The sequence below is a fragment of the Electrophorus electricus genome, chromosome 15, assembly GCF_041902795.1.
Source record: "Electrophorus electricus isolate QZ-2024a chromosome 15, ASM4190279v1, whole genome shotgun sequence".
Lineage (NCBI taxonomy): Eukaryota > Metazoa > Chordata > Actinopteri > Gymnotiformes > Gymnotidae > Electrophorus > Electrophorus electricus.
In genome coordinates, this window is record NC_137511.1 from 763336 (window position 1) to 773497 (window position 10162).

Genomic DNA, 10162 nt, shown 5'->3' on the forward strand with positions numbered 1-10162 from the left:
TAACACCGCAGAAAAAAAGGTAGAAAACAAAGCAAAAATAAAATAAAACCAAATCAAAAGATGTAATTTATGGTAATCAAGAAAGCAACTGTGTTCTTATCAAGAAATAATTAATTTCATGTTGGAGGATTGCTTTATTTTGATTACAGTCAATTAAACCTCATTAAAAGCAAGTGTAAAGAAGAGCTCCAGGCACACACAGGCTACTGAGGTATGTTGCCCGAATGCCTTCAATCCAACAAGTAAATAAATTCTACAATAGATCTTGAAACAAGAACCAAACAATCTCATTTTCCTACGTATTACTATGTATTACCCTCTTAAAACAAAGCAAATTTGTTTGTACTATACTACAGCTTCGAGCGTCATTGCCTTGGTAATGTGTGTACGTATAGTGGTTCTCATCACACCACTCCACATTCAGGTCTGTGAGCACACGCATTAATGTATTTCTTAAAATGGCTGGCCAGTATGAAGACAGAGCACATTTGGAGAGGGGGGGCGGAGCCTCCCGGTAACTGGCAGATGAGATTACATTTCGCAGTGTGAATCTGAGCCTTGGCCTTCTTTAGCCTGTAGCTGGGACTTGTCCGGACTGACCCATGACTGATTCATGCCCCTCTGCACCAAGGACGTATGGCTATTCTCTGATGTGGCAGCGCACACCTGGGTGCCCATAGCCAAGCTACAATGCTCCTTATTGCTAAGATGAGACTTCTGGGCCTTTTGATAAAGCAGAGGCAGTGTACAGCTGCAGTTTAAGCCCGCTGGCTGTGTGCTGCATTGCCCGGAGTTACATAAATGTAATAGAATCAATCCCATTTCATTCAATTATGGAGAATCTGAACTTTAGCAGTTGCCACGGGGACAGAGAGAGACAGGGAAGAATGGAGTGCAGACAGGTTACAGGTGAGCAGATGAGGTACATCAGCACAGCAACCTCTTGTGTTGCACTTTGTTTCTTGCTTGTGGCAGAAGGCCGATGAGGCTGAGCTGCTTGTTTCTTTAGTGCAGCAACCCTGTCGTGTTCAGGGCATGACAAGAACATAAGGAGGCTCATTATGATTTCAGCAAATTACCATAAATTCTAACCTTGAATGGAGGCCTTCAAAACAATGCAGCGTGCTGTAGCTACTGGTGAATTGACTAATAATGCAAAATGAAAACCAAAAAGCTCAATATTCCCAAACCAAGAATGTTAACAACACTTGTTAACAACATTAACAATGGCTGTTCATTAGTTCCCAACACCAGTGGTTAAAACTAATAAATCACAGAATAAATCCAACATTTCTTTCTTACAAAATGCTAATTTAGCACAAGCGTCACCACCAGAAAAGAAGGCCACCAGTGAAATGAGCATATTAAACTCTCAGCACACCTCGGAATACTCCAATCCATTATACCATTACACATTTGCACTGTTGACAGGCCATATGTTCCAGTGAGCTAAAAGCCTGGGTTGAAACGTAGATGATCTCTTGATATGAACAACTGAAATAATAGTTAATATTGAACTGCCAGCTGTTACTGTTAAAGGAGTGTTAAAGAAAAATCACTAGAAACAAATGTAAAATCGCTGTCACTGTCACACTTTTGGCCACTACGGTGCTTCACGTCACCGCCCTACAGTCCACTGGATCCACACGAAGCCTGAGCCATGATCTACACCTGCTCCTGGTTACAACGTCAGCTACCGTGTTCACGTGCCATCTTATTTCTGCGTCTCTCTCTGTGTAAGCTGAGCTTCTGAGCAATGATGTCTCTGTTTTCCTTATTGCTTCTTGTGTTTCAACCATGGCCTGTGTGTTTGTGTCCATGAGCCTGCCCACACTGCATTAGCCCTTTCATCTGTCTTCAGACCAGGAGCACGGTGGACACCTATCGATCCCAGTGTTCAGGAGCTTGTTGGCCTGTTTGCTGACCTGGACAGTTCTTCTGCTTGCTATTGTGACTCCTTCCACCTCCCCCCAGCATTCCTTATAGCCTCAGCATTTGGGGAATCAGTTTTTGATTTTTAACGAAACCGCCATTTCCGTGTATCTGCTTGAGGGAATTACAGATTACAGCGGGCACTCATATAACAAGAGAAAAGCACAAAGAGCCATTCCTCAGTCCGAGAAGATCCAGGGAAAATAGAGCCAAGATGGAGACCTGATTTGAATTTTGAATGCCCAGAGTCATGTTATGCAGGCATTATGCCAGAATGAAAGTGTATGAAATTATCATGCATTATAGTGAGAGAGTGGGTCATCACTGGGTCATCAGAGAGGAAATCCCTCCAGGAAAAACCTGGCGATAAGTATGCCGGGGCACGGTTGTTTACATAATTTAAAATCATAAATTTACTATTAAAGTGCTGAAAATACCTCATCAATATACTTCATATTTCAACCCAGGAGCCTGTAAATCATTAGAAAGCCAGAACTCAATTTGTTGATCAGATTTGTGCAAATGCCATTAAATCAAAAACAAAACCACGTGTCTAGGTGTATTAGGTTAGCTGAAGAAGGCACACATTCCCTGAGTGATGAGGCTTTGGGAAGTTCCTTTCTTGGGGATATTGTGAGTCAGCACTATTTCAGAATTACAAGCAGCACCCACCCTCTGAGTCCTGAGAGAAGCTTGACGCAGCAAGGACTCCAATGCCAACTCCCAGCCACTTACAGAACCACAAAGACGGCCACATCCTCCCCCAGCGTTACTGCATGCCCACCTGCAAACACAAAGGAAGCATTACTGATTCACAAAGAAGAAGCTTTCAAATATTGACTTCATTCAAAACACAGAAACCATAAGGCAGGAGCGAGTAGATAAACAGCTCTCACAATATTGTGCATGTCCACTGTACCTGAATTTACTGTATTTCAAGGACAGACTGTTTTCTTACCCTGCCTATCCTACACATTACCAGAGCACTTCTGATTAATCAGCCTGATCTCAGCATTAAAACAGACACAGGCCACGGTCTGCCCCTTTACCGTAATTACAGTTCAGATTTTACACTGCAGGTACATCCAAAGGTTTGGCCTTGGAGAGGTGTTGCATCAAATGCAGGCTCAAGGTAAAAATGGAACGGAGGAATGGTATTTGTTGCACATATAACTGTTCTCTTTGAAGTCTGCAGATAGAATGATGAGTGCTCTCCGAGAGCATGATGGAACGACCCAAATAAAAAGCTTTGAACTTTTCCTGCACATCAGAGGTCAGCACACCTCTCCCTTGATCACCAGGTTTAGCTGAACACAAAGGAGATGTGCTCCAGTGTCACTATGGCAATAGCATGGCCACTGAGGTTTAAGCATGTCACAGCCACAACGAAAACCCCTGCGTTGCAGCCATTATGTTTAGTATCTAAAGCAGCACACATGATTCTGGGCCCCATGCAATTGCTTACAAGGTAACAGTTACAGGAGATGAGTCAAAGCTCAAATAATCTACAAGTCTCTTACAGGTCTCTGGCCATTGTGAATGGATAAGGTTAAGTGAACAAATCAAGGAAAATCTGTTTTAGAGTTAAACACGAATACTGTTTCCCACAGCTCTCCTTTTTTATCCATAGCAAAAGAATCTCACAAAAAGGAATGAAACACAGATATTGCAGTGTATTATCTAGGATAGTAATATCACATTTCACAGAATGCTCAGGCTGAACATGGAGAATAGAGAGTCAAACAGAGTTTGGACTGGCTAACAGCTGGCCTACATACTGTGACTACAGCAAGGAAGCAAAAGATATATCCACCTCTGGGATTCGGTTATCAGATTAAACTTTTGTAATTCAAGGATATTCCATAGAACGCTGTGCAGATAAAGGGACGATGAGCAATTGGACAGATAGTGACATGTTCTTTCAAGCCAGTAAACTTCATCACAACCTTTTCTGTCCGAGACTCTATGAGTGCTCTGACACACTCATCATGCCTGGAGATTAGAAGGCCTTTGTTCTCCATGCTCTCCACGAGTCTTTGAAGACACATCGCACTTTGCCCCTCTGTTGTCAGGACAGTCAGCCATCCTTCCCAACTCAATGATGATTCTCACAACATTCAAAAAGTGATCATTCAGACTTTGAGAATGCCACTGATTGAAGAAAGCAACTGGATCACATTGACTGCCTGTGATTCCTTTTGAAGGTTTTGGATCATGCAGGTCCAATAAGGATGTTTATTGCTCAGACTCATAGTCCATGCACAGTAATGTTACCAGCCTCCAGTACGCTCAGTAAGCTAATGGCATAAAACAGAGCTCTCCACATTTAATTTTATATGCAGAGAGAAGAACACATGCTGGCCTAGTGTGCATGTCTCGGGGTCCGAGTTCAAGAACCTCTCAAAAACATGCCTGCATTCTGCACCCCCAGAAAAGATTTCTTTTGATACAGTTCCTGGAATGGCACTTCTATCAAATACCGAATCATAACAGAAAGGAAAACACATCAGGTGTTGCCCCAGTGATATCAATGAAAAGACAAACTCCAAGGCAAAAGGTAAATTAGACACCAAAATCAAATCTGCAAACCAAATATGACAACAGAAGGAATGCCATATTGTCTGGACCGACTTGTTTCCGTCGTGACAGAAGCGCTCCAGAGTGTGTGAGCGCTATTACCGGAGAGACGAAGGCAATGCTGAAAATCACTCCGTTCAGCTCCGAAGCGATGGGGCGGATTCTGACAGAGATCAGTAAGGTAATGGGCCACACTGAACCCGTGAACACGGCTAATCCATTACTCTTAGCACCCTCCATAGTGGCACCATCACCGCCCGCTACGCGGATGACAGAAAACAACAGTCAGAGAATAATGAGGCCGACGAGGAATGGAGCGCAGGAGCGGCAGGTAGCACTGACTGATTGCTCCCCAAGACTATTAACCTGCTGCCAAGCCAGCCTGGACGTTCTCCTCTCAAACAGCATGCCTCAGTCTCTGAGGAGCATCTGAAGGCAGCTCTGCTGCGACAGCCTCAAGAATACACACGTGTGGGGGGTTTTCAGTCAAGGTCATGAGATGGTCTCGCCTAGGGTGCATTAGCACCTGTAGGTGAGCATCTTAGATCTGGCTTTCATTATGTTCAGCGAGAGGGACGTGGTCAGGGACTGTGGAGGCTCAGTGAAGCAGAACTCATTTAACACGGTTGATGGACAGGCACATCTCAAAGTATTCCCGCCCATTCATGGTGACTCATATCTGTCCTTATCTCAGAATGTCTCCTCAGCCTTCAGTGCGTGAACCTTATGGAGCATGTTGTCAGTCTCATATAGGTAAGAATTATAATAAGTGGTGAGATGGATGAACTCCTTCATTTAGTAGGTGGCATTCTTTTACTCCTAAAATGCAAAAAAGGGCTGATTAATGTAGTTGTGATGATAATTTAAGAACAAATTAATGTTTAATTATTGTGATTATGCCACAAATGATTAAAATATAAGTCATAGAGATGGAATTAGTGATCCAAACTAGCTTTCTAGGAGTACTGTGCGTGTGTGCATGTGTGTGTGTGTGTGTGTGTGTGTGTGTGTGTGTGTGTAATTTCCTCTAGTGTTTTACTCTTGAACCCTAAAATAATGTGCACAGTAGGAAAATTACGAATATGACTTACATAAGAGCAAATTGTTCTATTTTATTTTCAACAAGTGGATACACTAAGAGGAAATGAACAGAATTAAAAGACTTGTCAGAATGATTGACATAACAGCAAAAATTCCTAAATAAACATACAAATGCAGCAATCGACCCACCCAGCAATGCCACCACTGCCTCTACCATGGCACTGTGACGGTCTGTTGACCCTGTCAGGCACATCATATCCAGTCTGAAGTGCTTCTGTGGTCAAGTGCAAGTTCAGCATGTAAGCATCATAGATTTGAATCATCCATCTGACTTCATTAATTAATAGAGCCTACTGGGATAATTAGCAAATGCAGCAGTTCTGGGGAAGACTTTCTGAAACTGAACTATTCACTTGATCAGTAATGCATGAGGTAAAGATGGCCAAAAATTGTGGATTTAATTCAATCTAAAACTGTACACTCAGAAAATGCACCAATAAGGTAGATAATAACCTAACAACATGGCCAGTGAATGGAGGTACAGGGTAGATGTTTCTAATAAAGTGGCTGTTGAGTGTAACTGTAACTTCAACCCAATGAAAATCTTTGGTTCTGTTAGCCTTGCAAAAAAAAAAGCATACAGTATGAAAATTTTACCCTGTCCTACACACACACATACATACACAAATATACAAATCACAGCACATCTATGACTTACAAGGATTTGTAAAAACCATTTACATGATTGTGCTGCATAAGTAGACAGAACCTAGGAGTACTTAACTTCCTGCAGTCATTCTAGTGCACAATAGCCTGTGGACATCCTGGTTACTATGAGAGAAAATGCTCTTATAGATGAATAGAATATGAACTGCCATAGAGCTTGTAATGAAGATGAAATAGCCTTGGTTGCAGGTCCTAAACAAAAGACCAGCCTTCAGGTACTCTGTAAAAGACATGGACAGTTCTATTGCCAGTTCTATAGGGACATTTGTCAAAAGGAGGCCCTCCGACCCCGTAAGACTCCTATCAGAGTCAAATCTGAGAGCAAAACAGGGGCTGATGTCTGGCCTCCATCAGCAGAGAGGTGTTGCGCCATGCCCCTGCTGCGTGTCCACACGCTGACCCCGCCGGGCTCACTGGCATGCGTACGTCTTGTGGAAGTATGTGGAAGTTCTTCACAGGCAGCATATTCAGCAGATCGAAGGCAGGCGAAGCTGCAGGGACATGAGAATTTGCTGTGGTGGGCTAAGCGAGAAATATGTCCTATTAGCCATTGGCCTTAATGAGACAGCCAGGGACAGCGCAACTAAACATGCAGCAATGAGTCAGCAGACGCCGGGCTACACAGAACAGATGTGGCAATATGAACACACAATGTGAAGTATAACTGTGAAAGACAAAATCTGGAGTGAAAATAGGGTGTGTTAACAGGTGCAAAGGAAATCTCTGATGTGGTTTCCTGGTCAGCAGAGTACAGTACATTTATCTGACACTTTTATCCAAAGCATCTTACAATTATGACAGAGAACAATTTGAGTAACTGAGGGCTAAGGGCCTTGTTCAGGGGCCCAACAGTGTCAACTTGGCAGTGGTGGGGCTTGAACCAACAACCTGGCAACTACAAGGCAAGTACCTTGACCACTGCCCCTTGCACAGTGAAAAAGAACATTTGGTGGAAGATATTACATAGAGCTGGTGACTTCCTTCAGCATCTTTATTCCGGAGAAAACAGTTTGAATGCAAGCAAACTGCTTGAATGCAATGAATGCAAGCAAACTGCTAAAGCTTGTTAAATGGTTAGAGCTCACCCTGCCTGATCCCAGTGATGGAATCCCCAGAAAACAGTCATCATATTTAAGGTGCATATTTCTGTTTCTGTAAACAATTTGTACAGCTTAAATGTGTTTCCTTGGCAATGACCCTCGTTGACACAGACTGGTCACCTGAGTTAGCGCTTGGAGACAGACAATTACTAGCACAACTGACAGCAGTGGGGTTATGGGAACGACGGACTATGTGGTGTAAGTAAATAATTAACGTGCGGGGGCCTGAGCACAGAAGCGTGACCGTGAGTGCTCTAGTAGACAAGGTGATCTATATAGAGACACCCACAACATTTACAGGCTAATTCTATTCCGTTGCACTCTCAACTGGGTTTTTTTCTTTTTCGAATTACATGAGTGTGTTTTTTTTAATGCACAGCTTTTCCAGGTATAGCAGCGATTCCTGAACACGTACTGGAAAAACAGTTTAAGGTAGATAAAATCGAATTTCACAGGCTGTCTTTTGGAAAGATCTTAGATTGTCCTTTTCTTCAAATTCTATAAGTATATTTCTTATCGTAAAACAAATATTCTAAGATCTAATATGCGTCTACAAACGGTTCAGTTTTCACAGAAAAACACTAAAATACGCACTTACGATGCGAATAATTAAAATTAACCCTTGGATAGGTTACAAAAAATGACACGCAGCACTTCTGCATCCGATTATAATCCGGGAGTGTGACGTTTGCCTTGACTCCTTCAAGATTCCCCCGACAGTCCCTGACCCATAAAACTAATCGTCCAAATATCTTTATACAGTGACCACTGCGGAGTGCCGCTGCAACCGATACTCCGAGTTTTCGATTCGATTTTACCCTCAAAGCGCAGTTTCGCTTAAATCACTTAAACTGGCAAGGCAACAGATTGTTGGGAATGTTCGAAGTAATTGGATGAACTGGTCTATAATCCCAAATCCCGCAGCGCTGCCTGCCTTGATAGGCTAGCAAACTGACATGAAAGGGGGACCTACATGCAGAATTAAATCCCTGTGTCAGTAAATATGCTGTTCCTGTGTCTATGTGACATCGTCGGACAATTCCTAGGCTATTTCCCATCTGCCGAAAAAATGACTCACGGCATGAGTCTATTTTTAACCGACACTAGCGATATAGTGCATTTTGAATACAAGCAACACCTTTTAGCCACACCTTTACTTTAAAACATGTAAAAGAAAGAAAGAAACGCACCTTCGTTTGACCTGATCAGCAGCGAGAATACTCAGCATGGCAATGGGACCAACACAATTCAGATTCGATTTCACTGCGCGAACTACATCTTATGAAATTCCACTTAACTTTCTTTACCGGACGTATCCTATCTTAACCCAATAATCACGCCAACACACGCACACAGCAAAGTCTTACCCCGTTAGTTGGTAAGCAGTGTTAATCCTCTTCCAAAAGCCACAGTCTGAACCTGCATCGTCAAGCTTGTCTCCGCCAGGAGCGCTGCCGCCCTCCGTGTCCAGCAGCCGAGTCTCCCGCAGCGCTCAAACGCACAACTTGTAGAAACAACGTGTTGGATGTGGGACAGTCCAGTGGCCAAACGTGTAGCTGTGCGTCCAGAGACCTTTCTGTCTTCGCAGCACACAGTGAGCTGCCCTCAGCTCCCCGCGTCCACCTGCCACAGGAGTAATCCCATCCGGCTGGGTAAAGAGGCACACACACACACACACAAGCACACACACACACACAAACACACACACACACACACACACACACACACACAAACACACTCACACACTCACACACATACACGGTGCAAAAGACGCGCTTGCGCCGGATATTGCCAGAGCTGACGAAATCCAGTCCTAGAGCGCGTATAGTTTGTTTAAAGTAAATATTCATGTATGAGAAAATATCAGTCAGCTAACAGCGCTAATAACTAGATTCGACCAAAAAAAGTATACAACTTGCAGCAAGTTATTTCTCCTCATGCAAGAGGTCTTGGTGTTGCGGTATAGCGCGCGTTTAGGGGAGACGATGCTATCAGTCCATCTGTTCTCTCGGTGGATTACATTAAATCCTGTTGAGCTCCAGCGTTCAGACAAAAAGCAGGTATAGTGGTCGACCATCAAATAAGCCAGGTTCTGTGCTGGAGGCTTAATGTATCAAACCATGGTCTCCACAACGGAAACAGAGACAGATCTTGAAAGCATGCACATCTATAGAATCAAATACATAAATAAATGCATAAGGTATTTTATGTGGGGTCATTATTATTATGCAGAGTATAGATATACATTTCTTGTACATAAAACACAGAAAATAATTTAAAGTACACATGTATTGCTTCAAATGTCTACTTTTACCCATGAATGATATGGAAATTGCAATCTAGACTTAGATTATGCGAGAAAAAGAACAATTTCTAATAGTCTACTGTGTGATTTTAATCAGTGAGAGTCCATGTAAACTTTATTTTGTTGTTGTTGCACAGAACGCAATTGCATAATAGGCATTGGTATTTAAAGCCATAAGGTATTTAGAAATTTTTCCAGAAGAAATACTGTTCCCTTATAAAACCAGCTGGTGCACCATGAGCCCCATGGATCATGAACTGGGTCCTATAAACACTGCAGATGGGTTCATTGTGAAGAGAAGGAGGGTGTCATATTAAAGTATACAGTCTCCAGTGTGAAGTTTCACTTTTGTCTTCTTTATGGGTTTTTGTCATAATTTAGCAGGGTTTTTTTATGTATCCAAAAGAGTCCTCCAGTTCTGCTCAAAGATGTTTCTTAGACCAGAATAAAATATCTGCAGCGATCATTTCAGTAGCTTGAC

The 10162-nt window shown here is 42.7% G+C and overlaps 1 protein-coding gene across 12 annotated transcripts in view; it reads right to left on the reverse strand.

Annotated features, from left to right (window-relative positions):
• The window catches only part of pcdh15b (protocadherin-related 15b), a 115232-nt gene extending 105859 nt beyond the window's left edge, over window positions 1-9373 (reverse strand). For 2 of the 12 annotated variants that reach the window (XM_081697165.1, XM_035533817.2), the window contains exons 1-2: window positions 8744-9346; window positions 2605-2716 (exon numbers count right to left, since the gene is read on the reverse strand). In XM_081697165.1, the coding sequence (XP_081553291.1) occupies window positions 2605-2689 (85 nt within the window). In that variant the 5' untranslated portion in view covers window positions 2690-2716; window positions 8744-9346. Of the gene's footprint in view, window positions 1-2604; window positions 2717-5739; window positions 6768-8566; window positions 8716-8743 lie in introns of those variants that run through there. The other 10 variants (XM_081697166.1, XM_081697163.1, XM_081697162.1 and 7 more) reach the window with 9 other exon arrangements.
• Between the last annotated feature and the right edge of the window lie 789 nt (window positions 9374-10162).